The following is an 18,792-nucleotide window of genomic DNA, read 5'->3' on the forward strand; positions in this document are numbered from 1 at the left end:
ATAAAAAAACAAGGGTAAAAGCGGGTTTTGGTAGGATGTTCAGAGCCATGGAAGGAGTGGCACAAGGGTTGTGGGAATAGGCAGATTTATCGGAGAAGAGAGGAGAGATAAGAAAAAAGTAAGGGTGAAAGCTGGGTTCCTCCCGATTGTCATTGTCAAGACGCGACTCCACATATCAACTCTTCTTCTCAAGCACTCACACAACGTCAATCACGCCAAGGCTCATCTCGAGAGATCACAATGGCTTTTAAAATCAGTTGCCTCCTGCTTCGATGTTACAGCCTGTTGAGCCAGTGTTACCATCTAGTGGGTGCTATTCTTTCCCAGAAACAAATCCTCGCCAAGGCTTAACCCTTTCCAAAACCTCTTCCGAGTAAGCACCCTAACTCCAATTGGCTCATTCTCTTAATTAATCACTCCAGTCCCTAACCCAGCCACTACACTATTCACCGAATCATCAATTCCTCTGTAATTCAAAACAGGACTCTCTAAACCTGAAAAAATCAACCCCAAAACCCCAAGAGAATTCAGAGAAGATGAGGTGGTTTGGTTTGTGATCAGAGAGATGGGTCTTGATTCAATTGACGGAGCAAGCGCCTCCTGCGTTTCCCAAACACACAGCCACAAAATCCCCAAGCCGAAAACCATGCTCATGAATCTTGTGTATATTAGATGGGCAGCTGTTTGTGCATAAATTTGTGTTAAAACCCGTTTTTACCCTTAATCTTTCTTATTTTTTTTGGACTTTAACGGTCAGATTTAACAGACCTTGACGGCAGCCACCTTATTAAAAGATGGAGGTAAAGTTCAGCCACCAATCTGTAGTTTTTGAACTTCAGCCAACATTTTGTAAAATTTGGAAAACTACAGCCACCATTTTATCATTTACTCAAGAATATATTATCTTGTGGGTGCAATTATTTTTTTAACTCGCGCAGGCCCTCCTGAGTCCTGGCGGTGGATGAGCCATATGTGAGATTACTCTGCTTGTTGCTCTTTACTCCTTCATTTTGCATGATTGGTGGCGTTTTGTTCCGGAGATGCGAGATTTACAAGATAATAAATAATAATTATGCGTGTACTTCAGAAGATTACAACTCTCGAGCAGACTCGTTTTATCTTCAACAGAAAATATTATTCATAAAATATATTTTTCCCTGTAAAATATATTCCATGAAAGATATGTCAAAAAATAATTTTTCTCAAAAAAATAAATTTTCTGACTAAAAAAAACATAAACAATGATAGATTAATTAAAATCATGATCATCTAAAACAAAGTGGCCGGTAATTTGTAAAACAACCCGCAAGGGTTGGTTCAGTTGGTTAAAGAGGGGACATGTATCCTCTTGGTCACAGGTTCGACTCCCGAAAAGAGCAGAATTCGTGATTATGGGTTGGTTCAGTTGGTTAAAGAGGGGACATGTATCCTCTTGGTCACAGGTTCGACTCCCGAAAAGAGCAGAATTCGTGATTATGCCTCCTGCTTCAGAGCTGGTCGCGCTTAGGGTTTACGCGCACCCGAAGGATAGCGGCGGCTGCGGGTTACGTTAAAAAAAACTAAAAAAAATAATTTGTGAAACAATTTATTCAAAACTATTATGCGTAAAGGATACCTAAAGGGCGATACCTTGACACCATGGCTCAATTAATAGTCATGCATAACTTTTCAGCATATCATAACTGAAAAAAAAAATTACGTGAGAAAAAGAAAAGGTGCCTAGTTTGCATAAAGGGAACAATTAGCAATTGCCAGAGCGTCTTCAAACCTCTGCTCTGGACAAAAAAGTCAGTTAAACTTTTTAAGTACAATTAGCAACATATACTTGATGCTTAAAGACTCTGAACCTTGTTTGCAAGTATGACTTCCTTTATATGTTACTTGAACAAGTGATGAATCATCATCTGATTTTTGAACTTGCTTCGTAGCCAAACAGCCTTGCGAGTGACGATAGGTGCATCGATAATAAGCCCTAATGAGTATGACTGTATGAGCCACTAATTTAATTTATTTTTCATTAATTTACTTAAGACAACAAACTTGCTTTTTTGTTCATCTACACCAAAAATTAAATTTTGGTGCTTATTGAGCACCGAAAGCAGACTGAAACTCAGACCACACAGTTCTGGCTAAACCGTTACAGCAAAGTTATGTGCAACTAACTACTGTTGATAGCATATCTACCGTTATGGTATGCTTGAGAAAAAACAAATATACCCAAAATTTGCCCTCACAAAATATAATTAAACTAAAGATATATATAGCTATAAGTAGAAGATGATTGTATGGAACGGCCCTGGGGATAGGATAAGAATATGCCACCGACTGCAGCACAACTTTAAATATATTACAGAACTTAAATCCACAAAACTGCAAAACTCATTTACATCACAACAGTTTGGACAACAGAATTGAAACATCGAGCAAGAGCTACTTTGCAAATTTCTGTAGTGAACCTTGTTGCCCTGCAGGTCCCGGGGTCCCACATTTACTAACCTCTTAAAAATCAACATCAATAAACCAAAATTTCTTCTACTGAGACAACATGTCTCCGAGTATGCTCAAAGGTAGTTGTCTGTTTCATAAATAGATACTGCAAGTTCTCGTCTCGGACACATTAACTTGGATACATAGGCTCTCTCTTCATGTCATCTGCTATCAGGAAATCTGGACTCGTAGTTCTGGGGCAACTGCAAAATTATCAGTTTTAGGTTATTTGATGTTTGTTTCGATATTTAAAAAAAAAAAATCAATCACAAAAATGTTACTGTAATTGTTTATAGCTAAAAGAATTTTAAATTACCATGAATGTTGCTGTGATCATCTTCCCAGCAAACCATCTTCCATGAAGAGCACGCTGAGCACTTACTGCAGCTTCAGTATTATCAAATCGCAAGTACACAAACCCAGCAGTATTCCTATTATTGCATCAGGAAATTTTTTAAGTATGTGTGCAGCAGCTATAGTAGTTTTACTTGGAATATTCACTTGATGGTAAAATATCAAAACATTGACAAAAATAATGTGTCGAGGTAAACTTCAGTGTATTTTACTTCTAATAATTGCATGAACACATAATCTTCTTAATTCCTTTGCTTGGGGTGAGTCTATAATCGAATGTATTGCCTCAACTCTCAAGTGTCTATTAATGTACATGTTATTAATAGAATATAGTGTTGTTGGCATGCCTAGTGCTGTAGCTTATCTCTAAGTCTTTAAATGTTCCCACATGAAACACCACATAACTATAGTTTATACGAATATATAACACATCATGCAGGGAGCAGTAAGGAAGTTTACTTGTCCACGTATATATGCTTGAGTGTGCCATATTTTGAACTTTCTTCCTGAACGTCTTCTTTTATATCCAGATCAAAATCCGGTTCGGACTGCAAAGAGTTCATAAAGTATAGGAATAGAAATTTGTTAGAGGAATGCTCTAGAAACATACAGGAATCTTAACAAACTTTGCAGTGACAACCTCTGAGTTTGGATCAAACATGTTCTTCAATAATAGACATTCACTAGGCACACCAACAATATCAAAAGAGGGAACATTGACCGTAGGAACTGAAGAACCTGCAGCCAGCAACCCTGCAAGGGGAGGAACCGGAGCCTGGGCAAGAGGATTGACAAGGGAAGAAACTGTCGAGGCAGTCCCAGGTAGCGATGTTTCTGGCTGGGATGAGCCAAGGGTACTAACACCAGGAATTCCCAATATACTGGTAACACTACAACATTGTAAGAAATTTAATTTATGAAAAACAACCAAGTAAGCAATAGTCATGTAGATTCCAAACCTTGAGGTGGTACCACTGCGATCCAATTTCTGCATAAGAATTGCACGAGAGCGTGCATTGAGGGACTGAAATAGAAATAAGCAAGGTCAGCATTGATCAAGGACAAGATTAAGTCACTTAACACAATTTCTTTTAAATTAGATATAGTGCAGTACCTTTAGAAATACATGTATAGGTAAGGCCATAAAACCATGAAGAAAATCATAATTGAATACCCTAGTATGGAACTTTCTTAAACTTAAGAAGCAGACTAGAAAGCATGTAACGAAACTCATAATCTTACATAAGTTGATTATTTCTATGGGTCACATAATATTGAAGTGCCACCAGAATCAAGGGGACCTAAAAAGAGTTGTATGAACAGAAGTCGCTGAAACACTTTGGCAGATGATATGGATTAGGTGTCAACATACTTACATCATAAATCTAAAAGATATATCCACTGTTTAGCACATGCGATTTTTTAAACCGATTGCAGCATGCAAAAACATATACAGAGCTAACAAACAGAATAATTTGAAAATGCACTAGTAGTGTCCAGTTCATTCAAAAACATCAAAAGATAAAGACCGACCAAGCCACCACCCTCATCATCATCAAAGTCGCCAGGATTAGCCCCAACATCTTGCATGCCAGCTTGATCAGTAATAGCGGACACCTACACACGGAAACAACATACATTCATACAATGAAGATTATCAGTGAACACCAACGCCCTGAAGTCCATTATGTATACAAACAAACATTCTAGGAATACACTTCACTAGAAGTATTCCACGATGATTTGGAATATTTTACGTTGTATATAAATAAAACCTTAACCAGTATTTTAGAATTAAATCATAACTTTCCCCAGAAACAAAATTTTGCAGGGCAAGATTTCACATCCAACGTTCTTATTTAATGTGTTTTAGTTGGTCCCAGTCGTTGATTTCTAAAACTAAATAATACCAAATTTGAGTAAAACAAAAGATCAATCTGTTGTGTGCTTTACCTTGATTAGAAATTATCCAAGATGACACAGTTTTAGCAAGTAGTTATATTTTTTGTAACTTGCATGCAAGAAATTTTTTGATATAGACTTCTTTCTTCCATCTTTCAATTACTGGGATCAATCTCGAAAATACAAATCTCGGGACTCTATCAAAAAACCCAATGATGAAATACTAATTACATAACTATAATTTTATTAGCAAAAGTTAACTGAGAGCATTAGCTAGCAAAGGGAACTGTCTTCAGAGGCATTTGCTTATGTATAGAATAGTCAGTGTCTAAGTAACATTTCTGTCTTAGCTGGTAGCCGGAACTTGTCTCACACTAACAAAAACGCGTGAATTTTGAGATCCAATTATTTGCAAAAACGTAAATGCATGCATGTATAGAAATTTAAACTAGAATCACCTTTATTGCTCGACCTGCAATTTCCAGTTGTCCATTTAAACTTTCTGCAGCTCTGGCATCTTCAAGACGTGCAAACTGTAATAAAGCAAACACAAAATTAGATGCAAAGGTAATACTTAATTCATACGCACTTGTACCAGTTCAAATTGCACTCAGTTCACATAAAGCCCGGTTGTTAACATCCCTGATATAGTGTTATCCTTAAAAAAGCAGCTAATGTCTTGCAACTTAAAAACAACACAAACAGAGTAACAGATCCCTGCGGTCACTAAGCAAAGCCGCCACAATACGCACCTGAACAAAACCATAACCTTTGCCATTCCCAGTCACCTGGTCAAGAGGCAACTGCACCAGCTCTACAGAGCCAAATGATTCAAAAACCTGAACAGAAAAAATGAGATGTGTATCAAGTTATGCCCAACTGGAATAGCATAGTATTAAAAATGGAAGTTAGAAGTGCAATACGGTTATCTCGGAAGAAAATGTATCACAAGGCAAGGTGGCAATAACAAACATATTGGTCCAATGAGTTAAAGGAAAATCAGACAAATGGCATGATAAAACACCTGTTTAGCATGAGATAGGTAGATAAATACATCATGTAAGATATATACATAGGATCCAATCCTACGGAGAACAGGAGAACACTAAGAAACACTATTCTGCACTTCACAACCTTATGGAACAATACATGCAAAAAGTGCAGAACAGTAATTCTTGTGCTAAAACAGTCCATCTATGAAAAATATTACAGTATGAAGTGTGAAGTGCATTAACATACCGAAGGAAGCTGTTTTACCTTTTTGTTGTTGAAAAACTATAAACACTCCCTGGTCCCTTAAGTTTTAATACCAGCATCAACACAACTTATAGAGCAAGTGCAAGTATTTGGGAGGCATTTCTAAAAGCATGTTTTTCAAGCTACTCACAACAGTAACGACATAAACTTGTAAATCTCAACTGATTGCTGGCATAAATAGCTAATAGAATTCTTAACGCCCGTATTTTTATGATGATGTTCATTTCTATATATCACACCGATGCACAGGCAAACCTAGGTCTTAAACAAGTTTTCCAGAGATACAAGTATTATCATACAACTGCAAATGCTAATAAGACCACCATAACCATTAATTTGGACTATCAAGGAAAGATAGCACAAGTAGTCACATAAATTAACTACTCCCTCCGTCCCTCTCATTTCTTTACAGTTTTTTCCACTCCTCGACACGCATTTTAAGACTCTTATAAAACATAGTTCCGTAACTTACTTTTAATATTTTCTTTTTGTGTATAAAAGTTCAAACATCAAATTTTATTCAAAAACAAAAAAGATTAGAATAAAGTTACGAAACTATGTTTTCTCGGAGCATTAGAATGTGTGTCAAACTCTCGTCCACCAAGGTAAACTACCTAGGGGGACGGAGGGAGTACTAAACAAAATTTGTTCCTCAAGAGAGCATAAACCCAAGAACTGTTCTTCTACAATTATGATAATGATCTGACTAGCTCAAAAGAAGACAGCACCATAACCTGTGGAGCGTACAGTTTAGAAACAATCACTTTTAGCTTTCAAGTAAATCAAGCATGAGTTTTGCTCAAGCTTTGGTGGCAAAAATAAACACCAGGACCCAATTCTAATACTTCAGGTATATAGATTCACTTTCCATGCTTATATCATGAATAACACATTTGTTGTGCCAATATCCGTGTCCCTACTAACTGCTGTTTACATGTCTCCTTTTTAAAATTATAAACATACCTGACGAAGTTGATCTTCTCTTATGTTGTAATGCAAATTACCAACATACAACCTTCTAGCTCCGCCTGAATATGGAACTATTCCCCCACCTGGACCACCAGCTGCAGATGTAGTAGACTGTACAAGATTTTTTTCAGCTTCTGATGGCTTAACCATCACCGGTTGGCTGAGAAGTGTCTGACCAGATAAAGCTATTGCCATGGGAACGGACATTGCATCATAAAATTCAATATAACTGCAGAGACAAACAGGCGAACTTACTATAAGTATGACATCTAAACCACCATAGGATGTAAAGTTACACACACACATATATCTCACTTTTGATTTAACAAAACAATTCAATTGAAATGATACATTCTATCATTAGTACATTACTTTGCATTATATTTTTTTATCCGGGATGAAGAATATCAGCTAATTTTGCATTTTATTGTAGACACATAGAACAGAGTTCACAATGAAGACAGCTTTACTTGAAAAAAGTATCTGCCTGCCAGATGGTAGGTACAACATTCATTCCATTGAGATGATGCATATATAACAAGGATGCATATTGTACTCTTCTAAAGCAGCAGGTATTTATTTCATCATAAATCACTGCAAAAACATTAATATTACCCAACTCCTTTTGAGCGTCTGGAATTGCGGTCCATTATGAGGCGGACATCTCGAACCTATATTAAGAAAAAACAAACATAATAAGTTGTACTGAGAAATCACCCAGTCTAGCCCATTTCTCAAAGATATAATAATTGACCATTGTTATATGTAAGGGTAGAGCTGAAGCAAAACAAGTTTCTTGAGTCTTAATTACAAGGACTTGAAATATTCACACCGAGAACAAGTAATTTGTGTTATGCAAGCAAAATAGCATACTTTGTATTTAGCAAAAAACATTTAGCATATTCTGATTGAAACTATCACACATTATCAAAACTCAGCACAGCCAATATATAAACAAACAGGATATAAATTGCTAAATTATATATATTGGGAGTTAATGCAGTAAAGATGGAGGTCTGTACTAAATCTTAAACTTGAATATTTTGAATTTACGATATTAGTTGTTAATCATAGTAAGTTTTTAATTTCTTATCTTGAAAGTTTATATATTATTGCCCTACACACACACACACACACATATATTGTTTTGCTATATTATCCATTTATATGTGATTGCGTGCTCATTTATACTCCTAATTATGTTGTATACTATGATTACATTCCATAACCTCCAAATAATCGTGCAGTGTTCTAGAAGAAGATATTTTCTATATGATAACAATCATGGTTTGTCATGAAATCAATGAAGTAGTTTATCTTCTCTATGCATGCGAAGTTTGAACACCAAATATTTAGGTTGACAATGATTTTCTCAATCTATGTTGTTAAACAAACAATACCTGAATTTTCATAATATGTCAATCTTCCTCTTTTGTAACTAAAAGTCTAAAACAATCAGATGTGATGCATACATATTTAAAATGTTATTTAAGCAATAAACTGACAACAAAATTATTAGTAGAGCAAAAATATATGCTCTTCAAATCATTTACATTGATATAATATTACCAAATTTTTTATTCTGGTTACTTTTTATTGAGCGTTACGCTGATTTGTTATCTTTTATATTGTATTATACTTGATTATGGCAATTTAAGTTTGTGAACAGTAATCACTTTACATAACTTTATACATCTTGAAAAACGTAAGAATGACTTTCTAAGCTGAAACATTTTTGGTTGAAGAGATCAGATAAGACTTGCAACATATCCAACATAATCCGAAACCTCCTCACATCAAGGGGAAAAAACACTGTCGGGATAAGGATCACTTGATTTTCCTTTCATATAATAAACCATCCTAATCATAATCCTATTGTAACCTAAACAAATTAGGGCTGATTCATACGGGAGAATACCTTTTCATGTCAGTGACCTATTACAATGGAATTAACCAGAAGGATCCTAATAATATACAAATATATATTAATTAAAAAAACATACTCCCTCTGTCCCATTTTAACTGATGTTTGATTTTTTGACACGTATATTAAGGTGTAAAATATCTACACTCAATTAAAAAATTCAATCCTTATATCAGATAAAAGTTTAGATTCTAAACTTTTATTTGATACAAATTTTATAAAGAATAATTATATTTAGATGTGATTTCTTTAACACCTTAAAATACGTGTAAAAAAATCAAAAACTGTTAAAATGGGACGGAGGAAGTACTTACAGTGGATTACAAAGAATGTTTTGGTTCCAATAAAATGAATACAGCAAAGCAAAAGAACAGAAAAGCTAACACCCCCCCCCCCCCCCCCCCCCTCACTGGAGGTGGCAAAAATTGCCACTTGCCACGACCCGAAACGGAAAAAAAACTGCAAGGGTCTTGGGTTTCAGGTCAGATTCAGGTTAGCCATTTTACCCGAGGAACTCGGGTTGGGTTCGCGTTGACCCGAAATACCCAAACTCGACCTGATATTATTATATTATAATATAAAAGTTTGCATTACTGATTACACAACTATATACATTTGTCTTATATGTACATATCATTTAAATTATTTTATTCACATTAAGTTCTTTTTATAATTAAAAATCATTTTAATTTATTAAAATAATTAATTTTTAGAATTTTCGGGTCAAAAAGGGTCATTTTCCGGTTGACTAGGTACATTAACAGGTGGGCATTGAAATTTTTAAACAGTTTCAGGTTGGGTTGGGGTAGACCCAAAAACAGGACCAGGTACACTATACAACAAACCCAACCCATTACCCGAAATTGTCACCCCCATCGCATCTGTGACTCTCGCACTTTATCTGATTGAATGCTTCCTCGCAGTCATTTTGGAAACAAGACTTCTTCGTCAACTAATAATACATGATCAATGTTCATTCCTAGTTGCACTATTAGACATAGTACATTAGGAATGTAATTGTAACCATGGACATCACAAAGTCGCATTACTCGAATTTTGGGCAGAAAGACTCCCAGATTAGCATGGTCTATTGAACACCCCAAAGTACGCAGCCGTACCCTTATTTTTCACTTAGAGACTGTTCATTGCTGTTCAAACCCATAAGAGCGAGTAGATAATTTGGCATTGCACCAAGCAAAAGGTTTGATTTGAATATTGTGTCCTTGTTCCAAAACTTGCTAAAAATAATTTTGAAAGAAAGAACAAATATAGAAATAATAGGTTTATCAATGAAGCATGGTCCTTTTACAACTCCATGACTCGGGAAAAAATTATTTAGACTTTTGTAAATGATTGTATACACATATGAAACTGGTTAGATCCACTATAACTTTCTTTTACTTCAATACAGAGGATGCTTATTTAAACAGGAAGCTATTAAGTATTAACACACAAGTTATTTATAACCAACCATCTACAGTATGTATTGCTGCAAGGAGAGAACGTAACCTTTCCAGCTCTGGAAAAGAACTCATAGACATCCCTTTCATCTGCCTTTAAACATATCTTCAATATCGTGAGCAAGGAGAATCAAAGTCAGTAGACAGTAAATAGTGAAATATTGAAGACAATTAACAACCATCAAGTAGATACCTGATAAGCAAATACTGTCCGCTGATCACGTTCAGGATCAACCTCTGGTTCAACAACTTCTTCCCTTTTTTCTTTAGGTCTCCTGCAGTTTAAAATGCAAGAAAACCATTTATCCTAGCTTGACTAAAAGGAATCAGTATAAACTAAGCATGAAACCGAAACGAGAGAAACAAATCTTTGAACATTAATATATTAGCTGGGAGAACTTTAAACTGTTAACTTTTCTGGCCCATATATAGATACATGTACAATAATTACAGGGTATATAATCATATATACTCAAAAGGCAACCACATCTTCGATATGCATATACAATGGTAAAAGTAAAAGGCACTTGTTATCAGTCCTGCGACTATGGAAAGTTGGAATGGTAGAGCCTTGACGCAGCTACTCAATTAGGAAGCAGCTCTATGGAAGTAAGAAGGCCACCTGGAGACCATAGTAGCATCTATGGAGACAATGGGTATGAAACTATGAACTGTTTTCTATAAGCTTGCCTAGGCTTTCACCTTCTTTGACTAACCCAGTATTAATAGTGAACAACATCATCAAGGTCACAGAAATAAAAGTAGTGAGATAAATTAACCTGGGACCTTCCAAATGTCCGTACCAGTTCACTCTTTGAGTCCGAGTAATGGAAGAGATAAACAGATTCACCATTAATATTAAAAAAGAAATTTTTTTAAGGATAAATGATGTTTGTTAAATGGTGAAAATGCTTTTCTTGAGTAGCGGTAAACTAATATCGTAATACATCTTAAAGATTGAAACACAAAATCCTTGAAATGTAAAATCTAATTCAACTTTTAAGATTTCTAAGTAATATGCTAATTTTTTTTCAAAATATTAGTTCTGTTCGGCAGCTTGGACAAGAACAAAAAGTAAAACTCAGAAAGTAATGTGGAACAAAGTGCTAAACTTCATTGGGGCTCCCACAATGAAATATAGCACAAAATTCCCTCCAAAGTCATAAGGCCATATTGGCATATTAAACAACAAATTACGGCATTTTGTCATATCTTGCTAATTTGTTGCGATAAAAACCCACAAAAAATGATGAAAAAACATTTAATAAATTGTGTCTCTATCGGTGTGATATATACAGGTGTACATCATGAGATGCTCAAACATATTGCAGCAATTAAAAACAAAAATTCTGCAAAAGAGAAATATTCTTGTAGTCAGCTGAACACTGAATTTCCACAAGCAAAGCTTCTGTAAATCAAAGGCATAATTCCCTCACCAGCATTTCTGCAACAGAATAAATAATATTAAGATACTAGGCTGACAGGGAGAGGATAACAAAAGTTATAGCAGGACATCCCCACACCAATATGACCCCCAATAATGCAAACCCAGTCTTGCAATGCAAACTGATTAGTTGATTCCATGGAGTCTATGTAGGAATATCTAAGCCCATGACCCGAGTTCCTGTGCCTACCTAAAAGCCAGGATGACCATCTGTGGATTGCTCTAGTACATCTGCGATTTTTCCACAATCTAACATTCAATATTCTGTATCTTTTGAACTATTGCAAGTAATAACATTAAGTAGACAAATTCAAGTACAGTACTAGAATGATTGCTAAGTAATCTGACCACAAAGAGCCAAAAAACTGATAAAAGAAACTATCATATAAATAAACAAATAAATAACACTGGTAACTTGGATGTCCTTTAATGTACAAAGATACCCTCCTACAGACAATTCCAACCCATACCCTTAGAATCAAGCAATTGAACTTTAGGTCTAAACTCAACTGTGACGACCAGTTCAGACTAGATAATATTCATAGAACAATGTACATAACCCAGTTCAAATAATCTTCAGAAAAATTTTATTTCTAGAATTCAGTATATACAGTTTAGGATATTTACTATATTTGGAAGTCAACGAAAATTAAGCCAAAGCAGGTAATAAATTTAGACTGTAATAGATCAAGTGTACAACATTACACTCTTAACTGAAACACATTTACATAAACTGAACACCAGATACTTAGTGATGCCACTCTTAGAGCACAATATTGCCCAATAAAATTGATTAAGCAAGGCCGACATATAAAACCCAGGATATAACGTATGTATAATGTATAATGTTCCTAATATTAAGCCTAAATACTATTGTATGGTGGTCAAAATTATCTCAACAATGATTACACGTCTCTTTTACTTCTATTACATAAGATAATCACACAATTTACACAAAATCTGCTATATTATCAAGGCCAGTACATAACCCCTCGATGGCAGAACTAGCATTTCTACAAAAGAGCTTCCAGAATCTAGTTGTATTTTAAAACTTAGGACACTAAGGCACAGAAGGTTGCATAGTTTATAGAAAGCGGAGGGGGTTTCAGCAAAGTAACTTTATTTTTGAATTTTTAAACAAAAGAGGGAAGGAGATATTTGATATAATCTTTATGAAATTAAAAGCAAAAAACACAAGGTTTTCCAAAACAAACTGAAAATCAAAATATTATTTATGAAGGCTTAAAGTTTGAACTTGTCAAGCATGTTAAGCACTTACCAAGTATATAATAACACCTAATAATGGAATATAAAATTGTATTTAATATGGAAAAACATAAGAGGGGTCCAAGTAAACACTATAATATTCCTAATAACAAATAAAATGCATTTCCATGTTTTAGATTTGAACTGCATACAAATTGAAAAGGCAAACAGAAAAATATAATTGTATTACCTAATCATGAGATCTGGTTCTTTTGATTCCTCCTCTTTCTCTCTTTCTCTTAATTCCTTGTCTCGATGCTTCTCTCTATCCGGCTCATCCTTCTGTCTTTCTGGGCGGCTTTTACTCCGTTGAGACCGCTCTCTCCCACTTCCCTTATCTTTCTCTTTATCATTGTCCTTTTTAAGCACTCTCTTTTCCCGTTCACAATCTTTCTCTTTATCTGCTCCTCTTTCTCGGTCCTGGTCCCTGTCTTTGCCCTTCCCAATCTTCTCCTTCCTTCCTTTGTCTTTCTCCCTATCTTTATGTTCACGAGTACTTCTCTTTCTACCCCTCTCACTTTTCTCTACATCCCTTGAAGACGAACGATGGCGTGATGATCCTTTCTCCCTGTCATGATCACCCCTCTCCCTGTCACGACCACCCTTCTCCTTATCACGCTCACCCCTCTCCCTGCCCCGATGACCCCTTTCTTTGTCACGAACACTCCTCTCTCTATCACCATCCCCCTTCTCATCTCCAGACTTCACCCGCTTCGAACGATGACTTTTATCATCACCATTCTTTTCACTTTTGTGCTTTGAACTCTGCCTCCCTTCTCCACCTTCAGATTTTACGGTTTCCTCATCAGTGTTCACTTTCTCCTTCAGTTTCTCAGGTTCTACAGTTTCAACAGTCTTCTCCAGATACTCATACTCGTCAAAATCCATCTAATATTATTCGGAACATACAATCCAAATTAATTAAGACATCCTTACCGGCTGGCTTATTTAAAATCTTTACAACACAGACACTTCAAGTTCCATTCAACATACTCCAACATACATGTTTATACAATTACTCAACTACACACATATACATATATAAATTATAAAGTGTATGTATTGAAATCACAAAAGGAAAAATTCTTTGATTTAAGGAATTTCAGCAAGGGCAATGCTCGAGTAACTAGGACTAAATTCAATCACAGCAATCAGAACCACACACACACAATTCCGGTGTTACGTAATTTCAGCAAGGGCAATGCTCGAGTAAGTAACTAACCGCACATACTCTCTCTCTCCCCCCCCTCTCTACCCCTCCCCCCTCTCTCCCTCCCCCTCCCCCTCCCCCTCTCCCTCTCCCTTTCTCTCCCCCTCTCTCTCCCACTCTCTCCCACTCTCGCTATCTCCCCCCCCCCTCTCTCTCACACACATACTTAACAGTTTACGCAAAATTTAGGTTTTAAATGTTCATTTAAATTTAAAAAAAACCTAATTTAAGTGAGCTATTTACACATACACACATGGATATGAGTGACAAGAGAGTGATTACCTGAGAGAGACTGGTTGAAAACGAAAAGCGCAACACCAAGCCAGTCAGTAAACGAGTTGTAATGAGTTCAGGTGGTGTTCGAATGAGCTTGAAATAAAATGAATTGAATGGAGTTTTTCATTTCGTTGTATGATTGTATCTGTACCCAGCAACATTGGGCCTGTTAACAACTTTTACTGAACGGGCCTTTAAAACCTTTTGTGTGTGGAATAGGCGAGCATGGGGCTTTATGTTAATTTGAATTAAACTGTTGTGGGCTTATGAAAGAGGGGAGGAACCGAGGCTCTACAATATTAATTAGGGATGACAAATTTTTTTGAATCATCCCATCGAATCAATCGAATGATTTTTTTCTAACTCGATTTTTGTGATTTGTTAATGAGTTCAGTTTTTATGTTTGAAATTTTGAATATGAAAAAAAAATACAGAATATTTATCTTTTCATTATAAAATAAGACATAATGTAACATTAAATAATATTTTTAAAAAGGAAAAGTATCATCAAAATTTTGTATACAAATAAATAACATAAAATTCATATAATTTTATATTAAAATATGATGTTTTATTTTATTGTGTATAAAAACAAAACCTACATTTTTGTTTTAACAAGTCGATTCCTTAAAAAAAATTTAAAAATTGAATTAATAACACTTAGCTAATAATTTAAAAAAATATTAGCAATACTAATGTTATTTTTTATATAATTTTCGAGTTTCACTTCAAACCGAACCAAATAGAAAACTGGTGGTTCGGGTTTGATTCTGAATTTCGGATTTCAATTTGATTATGTTCGAGTTTGGTTTTGAAAAATATTATCCGAATTTGATTTTTGTGAAAAGCAAAACATATTGATTGATTGTCATCTCTATTATTAGTGGACTTGCGTAAAAAGCAAAATGTTGGACAATTTTCCTTTGGATAAAAGACAGACGTGACTTAAGACTTGTTTTTTTTCCTAATAAAATAAATTATTACTTATTTCGAAAAATATATATAAGTTCGTATATGCATTTTTCTAAATAAAAAATTATTCTTATTAAATAATGGAAGTTTTTTAAAAAAATATCTTTATTTCCTACCGTGGATATCTTAATTTAGGCGTTGATCTTCATTTCACATGTGTAGTTTACATGACTTTCAATATTTATAATTTGACATTCTAATTACACATCCCACTACTAGAATTTTCGAATACTGCAATGGAATTTGGCAACGGAAATAGTTCCGTCTTTAGCTACTGACGGAACAACAACGTCTTGTTGGAGAAGTCTTGACAACGAAACTCACAACGTTTTTCTAACGGTCGGTAGACGAAAGTTTACCAACGGAATAAAACCGTCGTAAATGTTGGCGCGAAAACAACCGTCCAGCCGTTCCAACAAAATTGTGACGGCTTTGGTGACCGATTTTGCAACAGAATGCACTCGTCGCTAAACTTCGCGTCAAAAATTCGGTTGTTAAATCGTTGCAGCTTCGTCATAACGGCGGTATTGCAACGGAATTTGTCGTCGTTAATTCCGTTGCTAAACGCGATTACCGACAGAATTTGTGTAATGCCAACGGAAATTTCTGTTGCAGAATGCGATGTTTGTTGTAGTGTCGGTTAATAGATTAAAATAAAATCTTATCACTTGATCAGCTTATTCTATCAATTAGTAGTATCGAAAGTACTTATTTTGTTACAACATCTCATCCGTTGATCGGTTATCCAATCAACGGATACGATAGACAGTATGTTTATTGATTGATCAACTAACGAGTAAAATTGCACCAAGTGTGTCAAATTTCTTTGACTGAGATTTTTTTAAATTAAAATTGTTCAAATTGTTTTTTTTTTTTGACTCATTTCAGCTATAACTTTTATTATCTAAATTTTTAGGAACATTTTTTACATCCTTTAGTTGGATAATAATTTTTTTCAATGAATATTATTTCGTAGAAGATAACAATCTCATGACCTCCTTGACAGGTTTTGGAAATAAAAATAAAATATTGAATTCAGTTGTTTAACCTTTTCTCTAAATATTTTCAAATTTTATTTATGAATATGAAAAGAATAATTTGCACACATTCAACAAAAATATTTTTTTTCAATTTTTAATTGAAAATTTCCAAACACGTTACCTGAAATTATATAAGTTAAAAAAATTAAAATTATCTTCCTATTTCAAAACAGTCTTTGAACACGGTATAAGTTTCTGGTGATTAGCTTTTCAGGAGGGTCTGTCATAGAAAAAAGGCTTCCCAGTTCGGGTCCATGAATTCAGTCTTGATATAGCATTTGATTAATCTTGCTGCCAAGTCTTTGAGATCTACACAGATAGTAACACATCACAATTAAAAACTAGCATAATAGATGTTCTATCAAAGATTATACAGGTTAACCAAATATATAATTCACCTCCGATTCCTTAGAATATATTCTTCTCCATGAAAGTCTGAAAGAGATACCTTGATTGTGAGTTTAGCTCCTAATTTAACATCAAATTCTCTGTTTGACCTATTACTTCTTGTTATTTTCGAATCGCCGGCTTATATGAATTATTTTAGCAAACCTGGCTTCTCAGTAATTGCATTGTCAACAAATAAACATTTGATTACAAACAACGAAATCTTTCTCTCACCACTACTATAACTAGTACAACATGATTCATGTGGAATGTCGAGTTTTTTTCAAAGTCACGTATGCTTTATTTTATACGGAAACGTCAAATGATAAATAAAATTAAAGAAAGAGACAAAAAGTAATTTAAAATCGGTGTATTTACCTACAGATACCACCTAAATGTATATGTATGTCCAAAAATTTAATCCAAATATCCATGAAATCATGATTCGGTTCGGGCAGGCGTCTACTGGTGAATGCTTTTTGCTCTCGATATTCAACATCAACTACAAGTCTACAATAAGAATACAATAAGACAGTATATATTTTCAAAGTAGACCCTCCAACAGTCCCAAGGAAAGAGGAGAATAGATGGTTCCTACTTGAGTTCAATGCATGGGCAATCCTCCTGCTCATAAAATACATATATATAATTTATTTATATATGTGATGACGAAGATATATTATTTTTTTTATGGAGAAATTAAATTATGTGGCTCCGGTGAGTCGCATTTTGTATTATTGCAACAGCTAGCGTGAATAAATGCAGTGCTTCAAATTTACTAGTAAAATTTTGTTTTTGTTGAGGAAAGGAGAAGAAGAATTGGAATAGGCAGTAGCTTGATGATGGTTGGCAAACATTATCCGTCAAACTTCAACTCTCGGTGGTTAAGATGTACGAGTCATTCCCATGCACTCATGATCGAGTTGTTGCTATCCAAGTGTACGTGCGTGCCAGTGTACAAATAGAGGGTATGATTGGTGCATGGACCGGTTTAAAAGCCCGGTTTCTTATTTATAAGTTAGAATTAATTTTTATTTTGTCGCTCATACAGTCATATGTGGAGTATAGCATGTTTTTTTTTTGAAAAAAAGGAGATAATTCAATAAATAATAATCATACGGCATCTACAAGAATGATCAAGTTGAAAAAACATTGAAAAAATTAACATGTATGTGTTCATACCCAAGATGAGACACATAAGCGATGTTGAAATTAATGATGATACATGTATAGATCCTTACTCTGTGTTCACCATCTTTTTCAAAAACTCCGTTTGAGCTATCAACCACAAATGCAATTACCCGAAGGCTTTATCGATGAATCCAAACTACTCTCACAAAAGGAGAGAAAAATCACACACTCTCACCAGGAAGAGAAATCAAACTATAATCAAAACAAACTAAAACAATTAGATTTGCACCACGATTCTTGGGAGATAATCAATCCACCCGCAATCCCAAAAAGACCTCTGGAATAAGATCGAAAATCGAAAATTTCGGTGATATAGATCTAATAAAACTTTCCCCGAAAAAGAAAATTTATTAAGAAAATCAATTAAAAAACAAGAACAATCAAAGAACTAGCAATCAAAAGCAAAGATGAACTACAAAAATCAATTTTGACAACAATAACTAAAAGTGCCAACATAAAACAAGTCCCAGCAGCTTCGTTTTATTGTTGAAAAATTGGAAAATAAGCTGGATTCAAATTGATAATTTTAAAGTCAAGCACTCACTCGAATTTCAGAAATATCTCTTTTAAACTTTCGAATAAAAACATATACCAAACTCTACTGGCCGTAGAGATCAATTGTTCAATTTTTTCTACAAATAAATGACGAAACA

The 18,792-nt window shown here is 34.7% G+C and overlaps 1 protein-coding gene across 2 annotated transcripts; it reads right to left on the reverse strand.

Annotated features, from left to right (window-relative positions):
- Positions 1-2,303: 2,303 nt before the first annotated feature.
- On the reverse strand, positions 2,304-14,711 carry LOC108204798 (uncharacterized). 2 transcript variants are annotated; one of them, XM_017374416.2, is made up of 14 exons: positions 14,556-14,711; positions 13,254-13,951; positions 10,547-10,628; positions 10,403-10,459; positions 7,585-7,640; positions 6,964-7,198; positions 5,496-5,582; positions 5,202-5,276; positions 4,375-4,458; positions 3,801-3,865; positions 3,482-3,722; positions 3,301-3,389; positions 2,804-2,918; positions 2,304-2,690 (listed from the first exon to the last, which is right to left on the reverse strand). In XM_017374416.2, the coding sequence occupies exons 2-14, from the start codon at positions 13,949-13,951 to the stop codon at positions 2,649-2,651; spliced, it is 1,926 nt and encodes a 641-aa protein (XP_017229905.1). In that variant the 5' UTR covers positions 14,556-14,711; the 3' UTR covers positions 2,304-2,648. The 2 variants fall into 2 exon arrangements, with proteins under 2 accessions (XP_017229905.1, XP_017229904.1); XM_017374415.2 differs by having other exon boundaries at positions 3,482-3,731.
- Positions 14,712-18,792: the final 4,081 nt, after the last annotated feature.

The sequence above is a fragment of the Daucus carota genome, chromosome 1 (genome assembly GCF_001625215.2).
Source record: "Daucus carota subsp. sativus chromosome 1, DH1 v3.0, whole genome shotgun sequence".
In the NCBI taxonomy this organism is placed as follows: Eukaryota; Viridiplantae; Streptophyta; class Magnoliopsida; order Apiales; family Apiaceae; genus Daucus; species Daucus carota.

Coding starts and splice junctions, on each gene's coding strand:
- LOC108204798 (XM_017374415.2), bottom strand. CDS start 13,951: ATGGATTTTGACGAGTATGAGTATCTGGAGAAGACTGTTGAAACTGTA. Junction 5,583..6,963: donor GAGAAGATCAACTTCGTCAG/GTATGTTTATAA, acceptor TTTTCTGTTCAG/GTTTTTGAATCATTTGGCTC. Junction 4,459..5,201: donor TTGCAGGTCGAGCAATAAAG/GTGATTCTAGTT, acceptor TTCCGTGTGTAG/GTGTCCGCTATTACTGATCA.